The sequence below is a fragment of the Jatropha curcas genome, chromosome 6, assembly GCF_041381405.1.
Source record: "Jatropha curcas cultivar XTBG-Jc1 chromosome 6, XTBG_Jcur_1.0, whole genome shotgun sequence".
NCBI classification, from domain to species: domain Eukaryota; kingdom Viridiplantae; phylum Streptophyta; class Magnoliopsida; order Malpighiales; family Euphorbiaceae; genus Jatropha; species Jatropha curcas.
Window position 1 is genome coordinate 24,188,741 of NC_143156.1, and position 24,700 is coordinate 24,213,440.

General features: G+C 28.2%; 1 protein-coding gene and 1 non-coding gene across 2 annotated transcripts; one reads left to right on the forward strand and one right to left on the reverse strand.

Moving 5' to 3' along the window:
- Positions 1-3,267: 3,267 nt before the first annotated feature.
- LOC105635368 (uncharacterized) lies at positions 3,268-4,315 on the reverse strand. Its single transcript, XR_016321159.1, has 3 exons — positions 4,013-4,315; positions 3,589-3,937; positions 3,268-3,438 (listed from the first exon to the last, which is right to left on the reverse strand). It is a non-coding gene; the product is annotated as an uncharacterized LOC105635368 (transcript).
- Positions 4,316-11,867: 7,552 nt separating this feature from the next.
- On the forward strand, positions 11,868-16,424 carry LOC105635376 (uncharacterized). Its single transcript, XM_012218461.4, has 2 exons — positions 11,868-14,393; positions 14,859-16,424. Exon 1 carries the CDS (start codon positions 11,979-11,981, stop codon positions 14,301-14,303), a length of 2,325 nt encoding a protein of 774 aa, XP_012073851.3. The 5' UTR covers positions 11,868-11,978; the 3' UTR covers positions 14,304-14,393; positions 14,859-16,424.
- The last annotated feature ends 8,276 nt before the right edge of the window (positions 16,425-24,700 follow it).

Here is a 24,700-nt window from a genome sequence, read left to right on the forward strand (position 1 = left end):
TGAAAAAAATTATGCAATTAATCCTCTATTGAAAATACAACTCCATTTTTCGTCCTGGTAAAATACAATTATGTATATAGCCTTCATTGTGATATCTGAAAGGTTATAAGAAGCAGAAATCACAGTACGCAAAAATGTAAGCCCTGAAGAAGCATCAGCTACACCATCGAAGGTTTGTATTTTGCAGTTTATTTGTGCATGAAAAGTATTGTAACGCCTGCATTATGTTAATTAAAATATTTTCTGGATAAACATTGCAAAAATAACATGTTAAGCTTCCTTGCATACTGTTCTTAGATGAATTTATTTTCTATTGAATTTCATTTCTAATATATTATAAATGACATGCATACGCATGCACAAGCAGATGAAACATGTACACTAATGTGCAACGTCCTTAGCTAATTATTGGATTTCAATATGTTTTCCTTTTATTTTACCACATTCCATTCTTATGTTTATGACTAAGGTAACCCTTTTATGCCCTTTTTTAGTTTCATCATCTATAATGAGTTGTTTCTGGTTTTTGTAATCTGTTTTCATTTTGAGTTGTAGCTTATTGGTTGCATTTGGTTTTAACCTTTTTTTATTATTATTAATTTCTTGTTCTATAAAATTGTTTTTTTTTTTTTTTTTTGTCAGATTTTTGTGGATCTAAGTGTCCACTCAGGAAATTGAACTGCATTGTCTCTAGGAAATTGAGTTGTGCAACATCAAAATGGCTTCAACTGTTGCTAAGGGAGAGTAGTTGGGAAATTTTAAAATTAAATATACTAAAGAATCCAATTTTAAGGTGTTAAACTAAACTGAATATAATTTCCAGATACCTAAATCAAATAAAGGTAAAATAATTAATTCGTCCCTGAGGTCTGATCAAACTAATTAATTCATCTCTATAATTTGGCGATATGAATTAATGGTCTTCGAGATTTACCTCTGGTAAAACATTTGGTCTTTCCATTCAATTTTTTTAGATTTTTCCGTTAAAATCTTAAAAAAAAGACTAAAATACCCTGACACATAAGAATGGAAAATAATTAATTCATCCTTGAGATTTGATCAAACTAAGTCATTTCTATAGTTTAGCAATATTAATTAATAATCCTTGAGTTTTACCACTATCAAATCATTTGGTCATTTTGTTTATTTTCTCCAGATTTTCTGTTAAAACCTTAAAAAAAAAAAAAAAAAACTAAAATTTCATTACACTTGAGAAGAAAAAAATCTAAACTAATCTAGGTTATTTGTTTTATAACGGAATGACAGTTATGTCTTATCAAATTTACAATTGGAATTCTGCATACGATGATTTTTTTTTTTCAAAATATTCTTACTATTCCTGGTCATGAACATGGTTTCAATTCTGCCGGTTTTGGTTTCAAAAAAGATGGAACCGGAATCGAATCATTTTAAGACGGTTTTAAAGATGGTTTTAAACTGTTGGTTCCGGTTTGATTCCGATTTGAAACCGAATTTAGATAAATTTTTTTAACCGTTTATTTTTTTTAGCTAAATAAGAAAATTAATAACAAATATAGTATTAAATTAAAAAAAGACTAAAAGAGTAAATTAATAGTTTTAAAATTTATTAAAAAATTATAACTACACAAAACATAAATTTAAAATTCTTTACTAGTATTTAATTGTTATAAATTTAAATTGAGACATGTCAAAAAATAGACTTATACTTAATTTATATTGGGAGAAAAGAAAGTATAGGAGAAATTCAATGGAGTTTAGAGAAAAAGAATTGATATTGTGAAAAAAAGGAAAGATTATTAATGTATTTATAGTTAACATATAAATTTTTATTCATAAAATTATCCTTCAAATTTTTCGTAAAAAATGTCTTTTAAATTTATTTAACAATTAACAAAAAATATCATAATATAAATTTTTTATTCCACAATATACCTTTCAAGTTATCCTTTTTTTGTCGTTTTAAAAGGACAAAACATCTTCCTATCTAAATTAAGAGTTAAAAAAAATTATAATATAAATTTTTTATTCCAAAAAATACGTTCAAATTGCTTTTTTTTTTTTTTTTTACCATTATAAGGGAGAAAAATGTATAAAAAGATTCCAAAACAAGTCTTAAATAAGTATTATTTAATTTATATTAAAAAATATATATTATAAAGGGTAAAAAATTTAAATTAAAAATATTTAAATGAGAATAATTTTTTTTCTCTTTTTCAACTTATAATTTATAAGTTATATTTATATTAATAAATTTTAAGATGATTGTAAAATTACTGTATTTAATAATGAAAAAATAAAATTAATTTAACAATTAAAAATCATGTGTGAAGTGAGATATTTCTTTCTTTTTTTTTAACGATTTCAAACCTGAATTGCCAATTTTAATTTCCAAATATAAGGAACCACAACCGAATCTTAAACCGCCGATTTCGGTTACGGTTTGAAATCTTGAACCATTGATCACTGTTTGGTTTCGATTTTGACCGGTTCGGTTCTATTTCGGTCCATGGTCATGCCTAACTATTCCTATGGTCCTACCTTCATTTCATCAGTTGTAGTTTGTAATGAAATATATAAATTAACTTGCTCTCTTGAATATTGATATCTAAAATTAAATGCCTATTATTTTTATTGAAATTAACTCGATGTATATTTTTCTTTTTTATATTTTTGTTGGTGGCTCAAGACAGTAAAGTGACACATTATGTTAAATCAAATTTTTATTTTTTGGGTGAATATCAAATAGTCAATGTATACTATGACCCTTCGTTTTCCCCCACTACAAATGGAAATTATAATCTAGGTTAGTTTAGTCTTTTTCTTCTTAAATGTCAAGGTATTTCCTTTTTTTAAAGGTTTTAATAGAAAATATAGAGAAAATAGATGGAATGACCAAATAGTTTAACGGAAATAAATATCGAGAATCATTAATTAATATTGTTAAACTGCAAAGATGACTTAGTTTAATCAAATTTCAGGAACAAATTAATTATTTATTCTTCTTAAGTGTCAGGGTATTTTAGTCTTTTTTTTTAGTTTTAACGGAAAATTGTGGAGAAAATAGAACGAATGACCAAGTGGATTGACGGAGGTAAACCTCCAGTAACTTTAATTAATATTGTCAAGTTACAGGGATAATTTTGCTAATTTGCTCAATCCTCAGAAAGAATTAATTATTTTCCCTAAAATAAATCAATTTGGTTTTACTTTTCAGTAGACAACACTAATAGTACTCGCTCTAAATGACATTAGAGAATTCAATCATAAATAAGAAATTAGAGAAGATGACAGAAAGCAAAGCATGCAGATTTATTTCCTTTTATTGTAATACACAGCTGGTATCTGAAATATACAAGAACTTAAGCATGCAACTTGAGAAAACTGATACAATTAATCATCTATTGAAAATACAACTCCATTTTTCCTCCTGAAGTCATGTGTAGTGTGATCCACTACCTGCATACAAAAATACATAAATGTCACAAAATATCCTTAATATTCAACCTAGAGTGGGGCTTAAATGCTTCGGTCTAAGAATTTAAAATCAAACATACACATTTGATATAGCTTCTAAAAGAAGAAGGTAAATGGAAAGAAGAAGCTTACGTTGGTGTCTGTCAATTCCAAATTGAAGAAATTCATGGAATCCCCTTTGAAAAGAGGCCCTGCATGCCAAGTTCCAACATCAAGTTTAACAAATTTAGGCCCAGAAATCCTAAAAACCTTCACCTCATCCACAGCAGGAGGAACATAATAATGCCCACAACGTGACTGCTCAATTTCCATTCCTTCGTTCTGTTTCTCTTTGATTTCCTTCGCATCCAATATCGATGGCTTTGCCACACCCAAATACCAAACTTGCCCTCCAATCGACCCAAGGCACTGCGTAACGCTTGCGTGATGGGTAATCGTCGCAAACCCTAGCGGCCGTTTCTCCAGTATCATAGTGTAGAACCTATTTTATATAAAACAATAACAATTCAATTCTCAATTAAAAACTCTTATCAATAAATTTTATCATTTATTTTACCTTGGAATTCCTTGGCTAAGATTCAATTGAGCATCTTGAGGACCGTACTCTTCGCCGTCTGGGGATGGCTCTATCAATTGACCGTATTCTTTGAAGTTCTCCGGTGTCCCTTCGATTGCTTTCACCTTCAACTTCACCGGCGGCGCCTTGGATTGCTCGGAGCCGGAGATTTCCATTATTTGTTGTACTCACTGAGAAGAAAGAATCTGTTTGTGTTATTGGTTTCTGATCACTAACATCTAACTGATATATAGTGATAATTTGGTAACGTTTCTGATTCTGATGTCACAAAAAATACGAAAACAAATGGAACCATATCTGATGACAATAGTCAGTAGCCATTATTATTTTATCAGGTAGTGGAAAACGCACCGTTTTTATCGTTAAACTCGAGGTCGGCCTGGCCATGACGATACGAGGTGGTTTGCTTTTTTGGCATTCTTAAGCGACATGGAACGACATATACACACTACATGTCGTTTTGGTTTGAAAAATTGTTTTTCTATTTTCTTCGTTTTAAATTATTTTGGCTTTTCATATTTATTTTCGTGTGTTTCAAAAAGCCAGAATTGTTTGGATGCTCTTATTTACTGCATTTCAAAACATAACACTTAAAAGAAAATTTTTCTTTTTGCTCTTAAACGAGACTATTCTCTTTTTTTTTTTTTTTTTGAAAGGTAAATGAGACTATTCTCTTAAACTTTGGAATCTTGGAAAAAAAAATAAAATGAAATATTAGAAATGATAAATTTATTTATTTTTTAACGATGTGAGGCCTAATAATAATGTCAGAATATCCTAAGTTTTTGTAGACTTTTACAAATTTCATTTTATTTTCTATCAATTTTACCTTAATTTCAATTTTACCAAATAAATTCTATAGCATGGTATAAAAATTAAATTAATAAAATATATTCTTTCAATTACATATTTTATTTTCATATTATCTATATTTTAATGATGAAAAAAATCCTAATTGTTGTAATTTTTTGGATTGATAACACAATAAAATTACTTTTCATTTAATAAAAAATAAATAAATAATTTCTTAGTTATGTTAATTGCATGTCTCAAATATTATATTTCTAAATCTATAACCGTTTCACATGTAAATATAGTTTAATATTTAAAATATTTAAAATTTATTTTTATTCAAATTTTTTGTATTTATTAAACAATTTTGTGGTTATAAGATGATAAAATTAGTGAAACAAAAAAGGTGTTATCTTAGCATAGAAATATATTTCGATCTTTTGAGGTAATTATCTTAATATGGAAGTAATTTTTTATTTACAATTCTATTTTTAATTATAACAAGTATTAGAATCAGCGCGATGCGCATAGTAATATAAAATAATGAAATAATCTTTTATAACATCATTCAAAATTAACAAAATTATATAATAAAATGACTGTGAAATGCATTATAAAATTATATCACATTGAGATATACTGAAAAAGTTGCAATGTTAAGATTTATCTTCTTAAAGATCCTACAAAACCTTTCACCAATATATGTAAGAGCAAAAGCATGCATGGTATGACTTGCATAAAAAAATGCACATACAGTATTAATGTATTTCCAATAGTGATAATAATTTTAAAAATTTAATTAATTATATTGAAATGAAAAATTAAGTATTTTTTATTTTATATTTATTATTTATTATAAATGATTATTCGTTTATTGTATCTCATACATTGAGATATACTGAAAAAGTTGCAATGTTAAGATTTATCTTCTTAAAGATCCTACAAAACCTTTCACCAATATATGTAAGAGCAAAAGCATGCATGGTATGACTTGTATCAAAAAATGCACATACACTATTAATGTATTTCCAATAGTGATAATAATTTTGAAAATTTAATTAATTATATTGAAATAAAAAATTAAGTATTTTTTATTTTATATTTATTATTTATTATAAATGATTATTCGTTTATTGTATATCGTACGTTTTCGTATTTCGTGTCCCGTGTCTGTATAACTTAACTCTTGGTATATCAGACTACCCTATGCATCAAGGTAATCGACCAAGTTTTTTTTTTTTATTACCAAGAAAAAATTAAGTGTTTTTTTTTTAAATTCGTTTTTGTGTCTTTTCTAACATTTTACTTTTTAACAGTTATAATAATTTTTAGAATTTAACTACCTATATTGAATAAAAAATTAAGTATTTTTCTATTTTATGTTTGTTATTTATTATAAATGATTGTTTATTTATTATCGTATCTCGTATGATCCCATATCTCGTTGTGTAACCTAACTCCTGTTACATGAGACTACCTCATATGTACGCGAAGGTAATCAACTAAGTTTTCTTTTTTATTACCAAGAAAAAATTAAGTATTGTTTTAAATTTATTTTTGTTGTCATTTTCAACATCATATTTTTCAATAGTGATAATAAATTTGAGAATTTAACTAATTATATTGAAATAAGAAATTGCGTATTTTTTATTTTTTATTTTTTATTTATTATAAATAATTATTTATTATTATCGTATTTCATATGTTCTTATATCTTGTGTCCCGTGTCCGTGTAACTTAACTCCCAGTACATGAGACTACCCAATGCATCAAGGTAATCAACCAAGAATTTTTTTTTATTACCAAAAAAAATTTAAGTTTTTTTTTTAAATTTATTTTTGTGTCTTTTCTAACATTTTATTTTCCAGTAGTGATAATAATTTTGAGAATTTAACTAATTATATTAAAATAAGAAATTAATAATTTTTTTATTTTATGTTTATTATTTATTATAAATGATTGTTTATTTATTATCTTATCCCATATAATCCCGTATCTCATGTTCTGTATCCGTACAACGTAGCTCATGGTATATGAGATTACCCCATATATATACCAAGATAATTATTGAAATAAGAAATTAAATATTTATTATTTATTATATTATCGTATTCTGTACATTTTCGCATCTTGTGTCTCGTGTTCGTGCAACTTAGCTCGTGTTATAGGAGACTATCCTACACCAAGGTAATCAACTAAGGTTTTTTTTTATTATCAAGAAAAAATAAAGTGTTTTTTTTAATTCACTTTTGTGTCTTTTCTAATATTGTATTTTCAACGATAACAATTTTGAGAATTTAACTAATTATATTGAAATAAGAAATTAAATACTTTTTCTTTTATGTTTATTTATTATCATATTTCGTACATTCTCGTATCTCCCGTCTCGTGTCCGTGCAACACATTTTCTTGTATATGAGAATACCCATACACCAAGATAATCATTAAAATAGAAAATTAAGTATTTTTATTATTTTATATTTATTATTTATTATAAATTATTATTTATTGTCGTATCCGATATGTTCAAGTATCCGGTGTCTCGTCTCTCGTGTCTATACAACTTAACTCCTAGTACATAAGACTGCTCCACACAACAAGGTCATCAATCAAGATTTTTTTATTACCTAGAAAATATTAAGTGTTCTTTTTTTAATTCTTTTCCGTGTCTTTTCTAACATTGTATTTTTCAATAACATTTTAATAGTGATAATAAATTTGAGAATTTAACTAACTATATTGAAAAAAGAAATTAATTATTCTTATTTTATGTTTATTATTTATTATAAATGGTTATTTATTTATTATCGTATCTCGTACATTCTCGTATCTCATGTCCCATGTCCATAAATGATTATTTATTTATTATCGTATCCTGTACATTCTCGTACCTCATGTCTCATGTCCGTACAATCTAGCTCCTAGTATATGAGACTATCTCATACACCAAGGTAATAATTGAAATAAGAAATTAAGTATTTTTTTATTTTATATTCCTTCCATCCCATTTTATTTGCTTGTTATTCCTTTCTTTGATGTTGCAATATGTTTGTAAGATTTCTAAATTTGTATATGTAAACAATTATCTTTTCTGTGATAATCTTTATGATTGTACATTAAACGAATGATTTTTATTAATATTTTAATGAGTTATTAAGGATAAAAAAGGGTAAAATAACTTTTGTCCACTAAATTCTTAATATGCGTGTTCTGTCAAACCATGTAAATAAAATGAGACAGAGAGAATATTTATTATTTATTATAAATGATTGTTTATTGTCGTATTTTCTAGCTATACGTTCTTATATCCTGTGTCCGTGCAACCTAACTCGTGGTATATGAGACTGCCTCATATAGCAAAGTAATCAACAAATATTTTTTTTATTACCAAGAAAAAATTAAATATTTTTTTAATTAGTTTTTGTGTATTTTTTAGCATTGGATTTTTCAATAGTGATAATAATATTGAGAATTTAAGTAATTATATTGAAAAAAGAAATTAAGTATTTTTTATTTTATGTTTATTATTTATTATAAATGGTTTTTTATTAATTTTTTTCTACAATAAATTTAGGAAGGTTGCTAGTATAGTTCCCTATCCACGATACTACTATTTACTGAAAAATTTTTACTAAAATAGAAAATATAGGAAAAAAATCCCTTGAGGAAGCTCTATAATTAATTCTAAAATAATGAATTCCAAAATGCTCGCAAATAGAGCCATTGCAACACCCATCAAGGTAGTGGTTCACTTATAATATAATATATAATAGAATACAACTTCACTTATAATACAACTATAATAGAATACAACTTCACTTATAATATAACTATAATAGAATACAACTATAAAATAAAACAACTATAAAAAAAACTAAATATTAAAGAAAATATATAAAAAATGCTCAATTGTCTTTTTATAATATGATAATCTCCCTCATGAATTATTATTGAAACTCATCGAATTCGCATTTTACCCGATCTTATGATACGATAGCTATAACAAAAATTGAAAAAATATTGCCCTTTAGTTGACGACTATCAAAAAAATCAAAAAATGTTATGAAATTTACATTAACTGCATTCAGTATAAGTTCAAGGCACTATTTTTTTTTTTTTTTGAACAAAAAAAAGGGATTACTAGGTGTATTAGTCACTATCCCGTCGGCTCAGGTCACTGGTTAGGTGTTGACATCCTGATTTAAGATACCCTCATAGGGCGCATCGACCCCCAGCATTGATGGGAGATGCTGCCCCCTTCCTGTAGAATCATAGCGTTGCAGTCTTCAGCTCATGAGAGTAGAGTCTGGCCTAAGGTAGCCCATAAAGTAGATCGTGTGGCTCCTAAGCAGCAGAGTCAATATTTAGACATCATGCATAACGAGATGCTGTCGTGGAAGATAATTTGTTAAGGATACATAACAAGTGAAGATTTTGATGGAAATATGTGTTGGATTTCAATATGAAAAATGCGCAGCGGAAAGAAATAATTATTCCAATAGGAATTTGTTTAAATGATTAAAGCAATAAAATTGTTTAGAAAAATACCTCTTTTGTTGGTTCTTCGAAATTTTGATTTATGAGGCTAGGTTGTCACAAACCACAAGTCGTCCAAGTGTCCCAAATGAATGAACAATCGAAAAACTCTAAAAAGTATGTTAGACTGTCTCTTAAACCTTATCTATAAAAACCTTAGGTCATAAATAAATTATTTATAATTATTTATTTAAACCTTTTAAATAAATAAATCATAATTAAAATATTAGATTTATTTAATTTAAAATTTAACTTAATAAATTTTACACATAAATCAATTAAGTCAATACTTAATAATTTAGATTGTAATTAAATATAAATTTCAGTTTTATCCTTAATTTCCCAAAACTTATTTGTAATCAAATTATACTTAATTCGATTTCTCGTTTTCACTTTCTCATATTCATTCTTATGTGTGTGACCTTCTAGGTTCCAAACATGTTGGCAACCAATATAAATAAATAAATTAATTAATTAATTAATATTTGAAGGTCAAATACATTGCTTAGAAACATGTCATGACTATCTAAATATTTGGAAAGTTAAAGTGGTTTGACTTAACCTTTCTGTGCATGATTTATCAATGTAATCAATATCCCTTCATCACTAATGTTATGATTTAGTAATTAGGCATGGAGTGCGTCTGCTTTACTATATCATGTTAGTACTCTTAATCTTAGCCACTGATCATTTGAATAAATTTCAAATCTTGATTTGCTAATTTCATTCTACTTTGCGCAAGAATTTCTTAATCAACACTAATAGAGAACAATGAGAACATTTTTCCTAATTTACCTAGGGTGATAAATCATCTCTTAATCACACGAGTATCTCCATATAGTTCCTTATATGTCCAATTTAATCATTGCTTATTATTCATGAATGAATAATGTGAACGAAGAATAATCAAAACATAATCATCTGTATGCAAGGTAGCTTAGTAATTCTAAGTGAAGAGATCACTTACACAACCATCACTTGAGTATTCAATAGACATAGGTAACTTTCCATATGAAATTCTCATGCAGGTCAATTTAATGGACTTGTTTAAATAACAAGCATCTATATATTAATTCTAGATGTCATATATATCTCAGCTTACAAGAATAGTTGTTTCTCTAAGGAAATAACTACTTCCTCCATCCTAAAAAGATAGTCCATCTTTTCTTTTTGGTTTGTCCTAAAATATAGTCCACTTTATTTTTTTGCATTATAGTTAATCCTTAAATTGTCTACTATACCCTTATTAAATTTTATTTTATTTTCAATAATCCTCATTAATTCTTACTTATTATTTCAATATAATATTGTTCATGTGTTATTTAAGATGGGCATAATAGAAAAGTTAATAAAATTATCCTTTAACTATAATAATTGCTACTTTATTAATTTGTGTAAAAATAGAAAGTGGATTATCTTTTTGAGAAGGAGAGAGTAATATGTACTAGTTTCAACAACTCTAATCATTGCCCAATAACTAAGAGAACATTGACCAAAACATTTAGAGATATTGCTTTAATGCAAATATAAAACTCATAATTATAATCACACTATAATTTATTTTACAGTGCAGTATTGTCTCTTGGACTTTATTTTTTACCAATATTCAATCAATAGAATATAAAAGATAAATGAATGACTTTTATTAATAATAAAATATTTATTACATAAAATATTATATTCAAAATATAACCAATTAAATTGAGGGCATATAACTAACAATATGTGGATCTCAATCAACATAGAGGAGGAAGAGAAGGATGAGTTTGGGAGTGAGAGACCCTAAATTTGGTTAAGGCTCAAAACGGTGCCTTTTAGTTATAATGCAAAATTTGTAGAATTCACTTATAAATCTAAATTTTTGTATTTGAAAAAAAAAAAAAGATTTCAGTTCTACAAATTTAATCCTATAGAATTGAAAATATTTAAATCAACTTCAACTAAAAATAAGATTTCTAAATAAATTTCACAAAATTAAATAATTCAAAATTTAATGACAAAGCTATCAAGTGTGAACCTTTTAAAATTATTATATTAAGGATAGTTTTAGAAATAAAAGCAAATAAAATTTTAATTTTGAATTTATTTCAAACATAATTAATTGAACTACATATTTTCAATTATACATAACAAATATAAAAAATTTATGTATAAAATTTATAGGTAAATGAATTCTATATTTTAGAATTCATTTATGTAAAATGATGTGTTAATACTGTTGTAAGTTATATAAATTAATTTGATTTTATCAGTGATATATTATATTATATTATATTATAAATTATGCAAAAAATTTTATTAATGAAGGCTTTTCCACGTATTACTTTTAAATAGTCACAATATCATTGAAACTGAATATTCCCAATATATATGTGTATACTATTAAAACTGAATAGAAGAATTTTATTATTTTACTCTAAAGTTTTTATTCTGCTGTAAAATAAAACTGCAGCATATCCTCTTCCTCTCCAAGTACAGAAACGACGCGGTTGGAATTTTAAGAAGGGAAATACTATTCTACATCGAAACGACACCGTTGGCCATCGTTTTCAAATTCTCCATCTCCCTGCAACTGGGACTTGGAGCTCACTACTCTAAACCCTAACAAAACCCCCAGATGTCTAGATTCCCTCAATCAGAACAACAACTTCTACAAACCCTAACAAAAATCTTAACTTCAGATAAATTCCCACTTCAAACACTCAATCCCTACATTTCCAATTTCTCTTCAAACTCCAATCTTCTTATCTCCCTCCTTTCTTCCAAATCCCTGTCTCATCGACCTACTGCTCTCCTCTCCTTCTTCAAATGGGCGCAGTCTCACCTACCTCCCTCTATTTCTCACTCTCCTCTTCCTCTCCTTTCCCTTCTTTCTCCTCTCCTCTCCCATCACAAATTCTCCGATGCCAAATCCCTTCTCACCTCCTTCATCGCCGCCGACAAGTCCAACATTCTTCACCAGCACATCCTCCACCCTCCGGCTGTGGTAGAGAAACGTCGCACCATGAAAGCCCTCCTCGATACCTCAATTGGGGCCTATGTTGCCTCTGGCAGACCCCACCATGCTGCACAGATTTTTAATAAGATGAAGAGGTTGCGTCTCACGCCTAACTTGCTCACTTGTAATACTCTTCTTAATGCATTGGTTAGGCATCCTTCTAAGCATTCTGTTTATTTGTCTAAAGCTATTTTCAATGATGTAATTAAGCTTGGTGTTAAGGTTAATACCAACACTTTTAATATTCTTATTTATGGGTGTTGCATGGAGAACAAGCTAGGGGAGGCAATTGCTCTTGTAGGTAAAATGGAGGAGTTTGGTTGTTTGCCTGATAACGTTAGTTACAACACAATTTTGGATTTATTGTGTAAGAAAGGGAAGTTGAATGACGCTAGGGATTTATTGTTAGATATGAAAAATAAGGGGTTGAGGCCAAATAGGAATACTTTTAATATTTTGGTTTGTGGGTATTGTAAATTGGGATGGTTGAAGGAAGCAGCTCATGTCATTGAATTAATGTCGCAGAATAATGTGTTGCCCGATGTTTGGACTTATAATATGTTGATTGCTGGATTATGCAAAGAAGGTAGGATTGATGAGGCATTTAGGTTAAGAGACGAGATGGACAATTTGAAGCTGTTGCCTGATGTTGTTACTTACAACACACTGATTAATGGGTGCTTTGAGTGTGGTAGTAGTTCAAGGGCACTTGGGCTGATTCAAGAGATGGCGGAGAAGGGAGTGAAGCCAAATTCAGTTACACACAACACACTGGTTAAGTGGTACGTAAAGGATGGAAAGATGGATGATGCTGCAAAAACCATTAGGAAATTGGGAGAAAGTGGTTTTTCACCTGATAGTGTTACATATAATACTTTGATAAATGGATATTGCAAAGCAGGGAAGTTGGGTGAAGCATTTAGGATCATGGATGAAATGGGGAGGAAAGGTTTGAAGATGGATAGTGTGACTCTTAATACCATTCTTCATACACTTTGTGGGGAAAAGAAACTTGATGAAGCATACGAGTTGCTTAATAGTTCTACTAAGCGAGGCTATTTTATTGACGAGGTTAGCTATGGCACTTTGATCATGGGATATTTTAAAGAGGAAAATTCAGTTAAAGCTTTAAAGCTTTGGTGTGAGATGAAGGAGAAAGAGATCATCCCAAGTATTATCACCTATAACTCTATGATCAAAGGATTATGTCAATCAGGACAAACTGATCAAGCAATAGATAAGTTGAATGAGCTTCTAGAAAGTGGCTTGGTCCCAGATGGAACAACCTATAATACAATTATTCATGGATACTGTTATGAAGGCAAAGTTGACAAAGCATTTCAATTTCACAATAAAATGGTTGAAAATTCTTTTAAGCCGGATGTGTTTACTTGTAACATCCTTCTTCGCGGGCTATGTCGAGAAGGTATGCTTGAAAAGGCTCTTAAGCTTTTTAACACATGGATTTCAAAAGGGAAACAAATTGATGCAGTTACATACAATACAATAATATCAAATCTTTGCAAACAAGGCAGATTTGAGGAGGCTTTTGATCTTCTTGAAGAAATGAAAGAAAAGAAGCTAGGGCCTGATTGCTATACTTATAATGCAATTCTGGGTGCACTTGCTGATGCAGGTAAGGTTAAGGAGGCTGAGGAATTCATGTCAAAAATTGCAGAAATGGGACAGTTGAAGGATCAAGACTTACCTTTGGATAAAGGGAAAAATGTGAATTGTGAGACTCCTCAAGGATCTGATCCAAATTCAATCGTTTTTTCACAACAGATTAATGACCTGTGCACTCAAGGGAAATACAAGGATGCAATGCAAATTTTTCAAGAATCATCACAGAAGGGCATCACTTTAAATAAATCTGCCTACATTAATTTGATGGAGGGACTTATTAAAAGGAGAAAAAGCATATCAAAAGATTCTTTGTTATAATGAGCTCCTTTTGGGTTTTTGACAGTTCTAGCTGGAAAAGGCACACTGTATGTTTAACTTCAATTTATTAGCACCCAACAAGGAGTTGTGGTAAGTGTTTTTACCTCCATTGGTATTATATTTTGCATGAGTTGTTCTGCTGGAGGGGCTAATTGCCCTTTGATGATTCCTGTATATATTTTTTCAGTCTTTAAAATTGATTGATTATAAGATGCATATGCATAAATGTATGTATATGATGTATATGTACGCTGCATGATTTTTTTTTAATATATAATTGGATTTTCTAATAGCAAGAGGGGAAAACAAATTGGCAAAAGTACTACTAATTGTAATTTATATTTATATAGCATGATGAGGAAACAGAAAAAAAAAAAAAAAAAAAAAAAGAACAAACTGCTTTAGTGAGGGTTGGTTTCATTGCTACTGTTTTTTCCACAATTTTGCCACTTTGCTATGTTGATTAAATTTGACTAGATTAGGCTTTTCATCTGCAAAGTACTTTAATGGATGTATTTTGAGTTTTGTAAATTGTTGATGGTGTTTAATTGTCAGTGGCAATTCTGCATACACTACAGTTGGAAGGTAGAAGATGACAAAATAGTGGAAAGCTAATCTAATGCATAATGTATTTAAGAAGCTGGAAGACAGGTAAACAAGGGGAAAATGGTGGAATTGTACTAAAATGGTCCAAACTGGATTCATGTTTCCAATGAGAGTGAATAATATGCTTTAGCTTGAAGGTGTACTTAATGTAAGAAAAAGGTCCTGCAATGGCTTTAGATTGTGGGAGCAGACATAAGTTATATGTCCATTTAATAACCCTTTAGGAAGTTAATAGGATGTGGATTTGAAGGCTACACTAAACTGGGTTGAATTACTGGTTGGCTTCCTTTTTGGGGGGATGGGTGGTTTAACTTGCATTGAATTTTTTAAGAAAAAAGAAAAAGTGGCCGAGCAGAGAATATTTGCAATATCTTTTTTTTTTTCCCCGGTTGTACTGAAAAATGTATCTTCGTATAGATGCCTAAGTATGTCACTGCAAATTCATGGTCATAAAGTTATATAAACCTGAATTTACGGTGAATCATTCCATGCTATCCTCTCAGTAGCATCACTGCCAAAACCATCATAGTCATCTGTATCTCAAGCATCTTCAGTTCCAGCATCTTCTATCATATCACGAGCAAAATCATCACTGGTGAACTACAAGTTATTTATTCAGGGAAAGAAAAGCTACTGCTTTGTTCTCCAACCCCCTGTCCTGCCCAGCTGTATATGCGGTGTTGACACTACACCTTATAATAATCTAGTTCTGGACTTACAGGCAGTGGGTGACTTTCAAATCTGATCTAATTCTTTTCCCTTGCTTTGATGCATGATCTTTGGAGATGGATTTGTCGCCCCATATAAAATTGGGTCATCTGGCAAGGTCACAAATTAATCCTCATCTGATACTGATTTTATTGATCTTGTTTTGATCTTATCAATTATATGGGAATCTGATTCTTTGATCTTATTTGCTGCTTTTATTTTGAAAAGAAATTCCAAAGATAGTGAGCTCAACACTCCTGCACCCAACTGTTGAATGTAACTTATTCCTGCACCTAATCGTACCAAATGATGGATGCTTCATTGTTTTGAATTAAGAGGCCAAGTTAGGCTCGATACAAGTAAGAAATTATTGAGTGCCTGGTTTTCTTAAGTAGTGACTAAACAGTGATTGGCTAGCTGAGAAAGGGCAAGTTTTCAGAAATTCAGTTTTCTTATTAGTACTGGTGTTATGAAGTTCCTTCACCTTAAACAGCCTGAAGAGTGGACTGTCTGGAAGAGAAGTTGAGAGCCAACTAATGATAGCTAAAGGATGCTGCTGCAACCGTTTAAAGAGGTGATATAATTCTGCCAAATAACATTGCCTATGCATAAAAGATAAAAAAAATCCACTTGAATTTTAGGATTCTTTCCCTTGTATATTGTTTTCTATTTCATCTTAGTTGAGATTGAAGATGTACATATATAACTGAAATGAAGTGCATGTGTGTTGAACATGTGATTTCATAAGTGACAGTGAAATGTAGAATCTCGCTCTCTCTCTCACTCACTCACTGTGAGCTTGAATCATCTTGAATTTTTTGTTATTAAAGATGTAAAATTGTTGTCAGTATTTGTTGATGAATGATAAATTAAGGCATGGAGCCTACCATGGTGGAAAAAAATTGCATATCAGCTGGAATTTAGGGATAAAGATTACAGAATGAAGAGTAATTTGCTCATGAAACATTGTAATAGGCCGAATTATACCAACAATTGAAATACTTAGCCCCAGATTTGATGGAAAGCAACTTCTGTTTTATGAGAAGCACGGAATTTGCAATTTGACCATTTTTTTTTGCCAAGATGGTGAAGTGACTGCAAGAAAAATAAGTCAGAAAAACTCATGATGACCTTATTAGATTTGTCTTGCAATTGGGAATGGCATATGATTATCAAAATACACTTTTTTTTTTTTTTTTTTTTTTCACTTGATTCAGAACCACTTCACAATTTCAAGTATTTTTATTTAAGTAATATTGAAATAATCTTTACGTATACTTTTTTTTAATATATCTAATAAATTACATTTAATTATCTAAATAACAAACCTGAAATAAAATATTTTGAATTTAGATGTCCATTTTTATTTCATTTTTCAGTTGAAAAAAAAAAAATATTCCAAATGAATTTAAAAGAACAACGTTTTGGGAAATTAAACTGTTCATTTTATCCTAAAATTGCAACATAAGTTTTGTATTCTCTTATTGTAATCCTGTGATTACTGTATGGATCAAATCTTAATTAATTTGATTTTTTTTTAAAAAAAAAATTGGGTGTCAACTGGTACAATATTTTTGTGATTGTAACTTGAAATAGCTTATGGTACATAACTTAATACATTAATCTTATAGGATCAATTTTTTGACTTGATTAGATTATTGTTTGTTTGGGTAAGACTTTGAATGGGTCTTGGTTCTCTTGGATGTATTTCTGAAGTCAAGTAACAGAATACAGTGCAAGCTCGAGCAGTTTGCTGTTAAAAATTTAAAAAAAAAAAAAAAAAAAATCAAATTTATTATCATCAATAAACATATAAACAATTATTTCCTTCTTTTTATGGTAAAGAATATATTTTTACATTTAAATTTATTATAAATATTTACCGTAAGTAAAATTCGGACTTAAAACATTTTAGACCTCAGGATCTGAGCTTACAAATAAAGTATGATTTTGTAATGTAGCTTTTGTGGATTGGAAGGGTCATGTTATGTAAATATGTATGTGTATCCCTCATAAGTTAATATTTGTCATTTTGTGTATAGTCAAGCAGAATAAAACTCACCATCTAAATTGTAAACTGTGAAGCTAGATTTTTGTCAAAGACGAAAGACACCCACCTTCTTGTTTAGTTGCTATAAAGTCATCTCTTAAGACTTTCCTAAAATGATATAACATTAATTATTTTCATATATTATATAAATGTCTCCAATATGCCTACCACTTATTACCTGCTTTTTTCCCTTCATATCCCTTTTGAGGATCTATAGTTTATCTACATTTAGATAGTGACTTAGAAGGGCATTTTGTAATTAATTTTATAATTCATTGTGGGTACCCTAATTATTATTGTAGGACCAATTTTGTTCCCATTTATTAAATTAAATTAAATTAATGTATCCACACTTCACTATTGGACAATAACCCCCTTTTAGCTTCACACAGGAATCTTATTCCATATTTGGTATTGAGCAAATTGCAAAAACATTTGGGGATTTTGTCATGATTTAGCAAATTGTTTTATTTTTCATTGATAATCTAATGCTTTAATCTTTTTTTTTTTTTTTTAATTCCTTGAAGGCTGAAATAATACTGCGGTTATACTATAGGAGATAGCCTTCTTTTTGGCTCACTAATTGATAAAAATAATTATGGTCGAGTTACTTACCAAACCACCACCTGATTGGCATGATTTAAGCTTTTTCATTGCATTTTAAGATTAATGTTTTAACTCATATAACACTTTGATGCTTAAAATTCTAAATATAAATATCTAATAGATTTTAATTCTTGAGTTCTTATTATATTGTAAAAGGCTCTATAGTGTGCATTTTTTTTTTACTAAATCAATTTATTTAGGGATTCAAAATATTAATTTTAAAATAATAAAAACTATAAACTTCTAATTATACAAAGCTCATGATTGTTATTATTATATTCAACTAAAATTCAATATATTTAGGGATTCAAAGTATCAATCTTAAAATAATGAACACTAAAGTGCTTATTATAACAAACCTCATGGGCTTTATTAGAATAGTTTGACTAAAAATTAATTTATTTAGGGTTTCAAATTATCAATTTTAAAATAACAAAGACTAAAGTGCTAATTATAATAAACCCATGAGGGTTATAAGAATAATTTAGTTTTTTGACATTTTGAAAGGTACATGTAATTAATTAGGCAATTAGCAATTAGTCGATTTATATTTCAAATAATCAAAATTAGAGGGTAATTAATAGGGTTCCTAAAACCTCCATTAACCTTATGGTATGAAACCTCAAACCTCTAGCATCCCCATCAAGTTGGGTCTTGACCCTTGTGAGTTGGGTTAGGAGAAGTTGCATCCAACCTTATCCTTTTGATTGATTGACATGCTCTTACCGCCAAACTCTCATATTTTCTGCCCAAGACTTGGAATAAAAAAATTATTTATTATAATTTCTTCTTATTAAGAGAGTAAATCAACATTTTTTTTTTTCTTTGAAGTAAATTCTACTCATTTCAACTTTGTCAAGATTGAAAGACTGAGTTTTCCTCTTTAAGAAATTCGAACCAACTTATATTCTATTCTTTTCTAGTTTCCATTTTTCATGATTAAACATTTGAATCATAAATTTTCTAAAAAATACATAAAAAGTCATCGTTACAACATGGGTTAATTCCGCCTCTTTACGGTGTAAAAGTTAAGAATTTAAATCCTGATACTCTTTTTTTTTTTTTTTAATTATTTCTTCAAGAATTTTAATGTATTAGAAGAAAAAAAAAATTTTCTATTTAGTTGATTGAGTCAATTGAATTAGTCTACATAAAACAGAAAGAGTCCCCATTTTTTGAATTTCACCTAGCTAAATAAATGAGAAAATAATCCTACTTATCCATAAGAGAGTTGCTAATCTTGAATTTTGATCTCAATTCTTTTTTAATGTGTACATTCACACTCTATACTTAAAATACTGCCTCGTAGGGTCTCTGTTTTTCTTTTTTTTTCTTTTCTTGGATTTTTGAATGAGAATCCAAGAAAATAAGAAATTTTCTTTTCTTTTCTTTTATACTTAAAATAAGAAATTTAAATTCTGACAGCCTCCATTCCCTATATATAAAAAGAAACGAAGATCTTTATAATACTCTCAATTGTTAATTAAATTTGTATATAAGATTAAAAAAAAAAAATGTGTTCAATCATCATTGCTTTTAGCACACCATCTTAGATCAAATTGATAGCAACTTGAAGCCAACTCTTAGAATATATCTATATAAATATATATATCAGAAAAAAGATACTCAAGGGGTGAGTGTCCTTAAATTTAGTTCTCCTTTTTCTAAAAGGTTATTGAAAAATTTCTTTTTTTGGTTAAAAATGTCATTTGAAGAAAAATAAAGAAACCGTGTGGTGTGACAAAAATATAGTCCAACTAAGCAATGATGCATGGACATTAATTAATTAGGTTTAAAAACTATATAATGGAAACCAGTCTGCCAAATTAGAAACTTAACATTGTTATTTTATTCTTAATTAAATATAAAAAAGGTGCTTTACTTTTGAATTATGGATATGATCTCAACGTAATCACTGTTGGCAAGCAGCTACAACAAATCAGATTTGCTGATATTTTGCTTAAGGTTTAATTCTCATATATATGGTGCAAATCTTGTTAACTTTATTGATTTATGCATAAGAGGGATATTATTTCTTTTTATTTTCTTCATTCGGTATCATTAACAAATTTCATTACATCATGATAAGTTTTTATTATTCATCTCACATTGAATAATAATGAAATAATTCAAGAATTTATAATAAAATGGACGGTTGATATCTAATATAAGCTAATTAATTTTATATATATAATAAAACGATTACGAAAATTTCATATCAAGTCATATTCACATGTCTTGCATGATGTTGAAAATACGTGCTTAATGGATTTTAGATAGAGCACAACCTATTTGAAAATTGATTGATTTAAGTTATTTTTAATAATATTTATTTCTCTTTTTTTTTAAATAATAATTTGAAAGATAATGATCTTATCGATAATCAACTTTTAATTATTTATTCATTGAAGATATAAGAACATTCCTATCTTTATAAAAGGAATGCATACCATCCCACCAACAGAATAAGACTTTTGTGTTTTTAACTTTTTTGTGCAATCTTTTTGAGAATATTGCAAGTTAACATTAAAATTTTTTTTTTTAAAAAAAAAAGTAGGGTGCCATGTGCCTATTTCAATTAAGTTTGTCTATAATTTTTTTAAAAAAAATTTTTAGAGATTGTTTGTTGCAAATATAAAAATCCATAAAGATTCAACCATTGAAGTATTTTTCACATTGGTTAAATAGAAGTACACAATGCATTTTAAGGACATAACACATTATTCACAAAATCACATTTTATTTATTTATTGGGAGGTTTGATGAGCCAAAATAATATTGTGGATTACACAATAGAGTAGCTCTCCTCTAGACTCATCAAATTGATGAAAACACTTTTATGGTCGAGATGACTCAAACTCAATACCTCTCACTTCTCACATAAGTGAGAAAACCAACCAGAACACACTTTATTGGCTCACAAAATCATAGTTATTTAAGTGGTAATATAATTTTATCATGAAAATAGTTTTCCTTAATTGGATTAAAGATGGTGCATTATTTATCTTAATTAAATTAAACAGAGTGCAATTAATATGGGATGCAAAAATTATTTAGAGATGAAATCAGATCCACTAATATTGAATTACCTATACTTAAAACCATTTAAAAATATAACATCCAAAAATTCATTTAAAATTTCTTTTAAAATATTTAAACCCAAAATTGATAATAGTTTTTAGATTTATACCCATTCCAAACCGTTTAATTAATATCCAAATCTGTTTTTAACGGATTAAGACATATTGAGGCCCTCTCCCGCAACAACTTGTAAACTAGATTTTACTAAATCAAAACTCTATTTTTATTAGCTTTTAAAAATTGAGTCCAACACCAAACTCATGGAGCTATATCATGATAGGGCTAAGGACAATTATAAGGCCATGGGTGATGAGAATAGTATGTTGGATGCTAGATAGTTGAAGGACTCGACGTAATGTTGTTTTGCTGCTCGAGGCCGATATGAAAGATCAAGCCTTCAATGAGCTAGGGTGCAGTCATCATTCTTTAATAAGAGGAGTTGGTGTCTCCACAGGAAATGAGCTCTATGGACACTACAGCGCCGACGGCTATAATATGCATCTCTCTGTGGGTGAATGTTTTGGTGTATGCAATCCTACGTTGCCTAGAATGCCCTAGAGGCCTTGAGCCCGAACTCGAACGTGCTAGACCTTGAAGTATATGGTATGTTGAGACTTTACAATCGGATGTTATGCTAAAACCCTCGGAAGATGCATGACTAACCTAGATGATACACTATAAGGTTTAGTTTTTAACGTTTAATGTTTAGCTTTTAATTAAATATTTTTGACAATCATACATTTTTTTTTCTCTGAATTAAATTAATTAAATAACTAATATCACTTTTTGTTATTTAAATTAAATAGCTATTTTACCGAATACTTCTAATTTGAATATTTAAACTTGTAAAATTGAATTAGTTAAACACTTATTGAACAAAAAATGTAAAATTATTATTCAAAAAATTATAATAACCAAACGTTACATCAATATTTTACATATACAAACTAAATATATATATACATATATATATATATTGTTGCTAGAACGAAGAGATATACAATATTATTAAAATTTTATCTTAAAGGATAAAATATATCTTTGCAAAATTTAAGATACCAGAATATTATTTATATAAAGTACATGAAGAAATTTATGTATTTAGCCATGTACAGTACATTTCCAAATTCTCATCATTCTCCTTATGGACTGCGTGCTTGAATATATATATATTGAATAAATTGGCAGATAAAAGTATGTCCAACAGGCAACAGCTAACAAATTCCCAAGCATACATGAGAGGGGTTCAAAAAAATATTGTTTGCTGAATTATATTATATATTATATGTACTTGTGTTGACTTTTGATGCAAAGAGCAATTGACAATAGGGACTAAGTTTTAATTATTATAATAATATAAAAATATTATGAAATGTTATCACTTGTCACAAGATTTGACTAGTGTCAATCATCAACAATAATTAACTATATAAAAGCTTTCCATTATTATCATACGGGTAAATTCCCTTTTGTTTTTTTAACTGGGTAAAATAACAGTTCAGGTCCACACGCAAAAGACTCTTCTTCTTCCCAACCGAACATTGAGAAATGAGAAGTTGAGAACCCTATTAGTAGTAGCACACACACATGGCTCCTCTTAATAAGACATCAATTCTTTTTTTTTATTTTTTATTTTGGTACGTGCTTTTTTCTTCTTGTCAATCTGGTTATATTCCACTCAAATTGTTTCCAAAATAATATTTCTAAAACCAAAAAAATTATCATATTATTCTTAAAATTAATTCAATAAAAAATAGTAATACTACAAATTCTTTAATAAAATCATCCTGTTGGATTTAAATCTAAAATAAAATATATTGTCATACCAACTGTAACTGTGCCCTTTAATTCAGGACAACTCAAAATCAAGTTCAATCACTGTAAATCTATGAAAAGTTACTATATGTCTGTAATTTAAGAAATACAGCTAATTTATTTTTGTATTTTAAAAAATAAATTAAAATATTTTTGTAGTTTACTTCTGTCAAACTATGAGATTTTTTCATCTATTTTTTGCATCTTTTCTGTTAAATACCTTATAAAATAATGATAATATTCTTTTTATTTTTAAAAACACAGGGACAGATTAGTTGTATTTTTCAAACTATAAGGACTGTACAGTAATTTTTCTAATATAATATTTTAGTATCTCTCACTTGACATCTGTGTTTTCTTATTAAATTGATGAAAAATATGCAAAAATTGAACAAAAGCGACTTCATAGTGTAATGAAAATAAAATATAAGAACAAATTAAAATATTTTTAAAAAGACATGACAGACTTTTTGTATTAAAAAATAAGAGATCTACAGTAATTTTCTCTAAATTTAGTGTTTATATATTACTTCTATGCTTATAAATCTAATACAAGAATCTCTTCGCAGTGTCATTTACCAATTTAAAGTTAAAACGATTTAGGGTAACACATCTAGAACATATGTGACATATATCAATAAGTATCGAATAAACAAGAAAATAGAAAGGTTAGTTAGATAAGCACATACGTGGAGATATATATATATATATATATATATATATATATATATATATATATATATTAAATTTCAAGAAACTCAAAGAAAAACAAAATAGTAGAATCCAACTAATTTCCACTAGAGGACTCGATTTTTTCCAACTTGAAGAAAGAATGGCACTTAAGCGTAGAAATAAATATCACACAGAAAAAAGTCACATACTCACATTGTATATTAAACAAGTCACATTCTTGGGAACCCATTTTCCTTTTTACAATTTTTAAAAGGAAAAATTATTTCCTTATTTCTTTATTTTATCAAATTATTACCTTATTCCTTTTGATAATACACTAATTTTTTTATATATTTCATATCTTGTATTTTATCAAAAATACATTAATCTGTTGTTATATTTGTCATAATTAATGGAAAATGTATAAAAAATTGATGGAAAGACATAACCATGTATCAGATGTAAAACATAAAGAAAAAATTAATATATTTTAAAAAATGCAGGGCAAACTAGTATTTTTGATAAAATATAGTTAGAAAATTGTGATTTTTCCTTTTTAAAATTGATAGTTTAAAATTTTAAATTATATATCATTTTCAATTGCTCCTCCACGAGCTTATTTATTGGTTTACCCAACTATTGACCCACCAATGGAACCTTTGTATTCATTTTTTCGCTACATATAATGTATCAATATTATAAATATTTACCGAAATAAATAAATATTTCAGTCATTTTCATTTAATCGCCACGTCATCCAATAAGTAGTTGTAAAGTGGTGGTTGTAGAGAATATGCTGTCTCAATTGCGGCAACTTTGAGATAAAGTCTTAATTCCTCGGTAAAAAGTCGGCAACTTT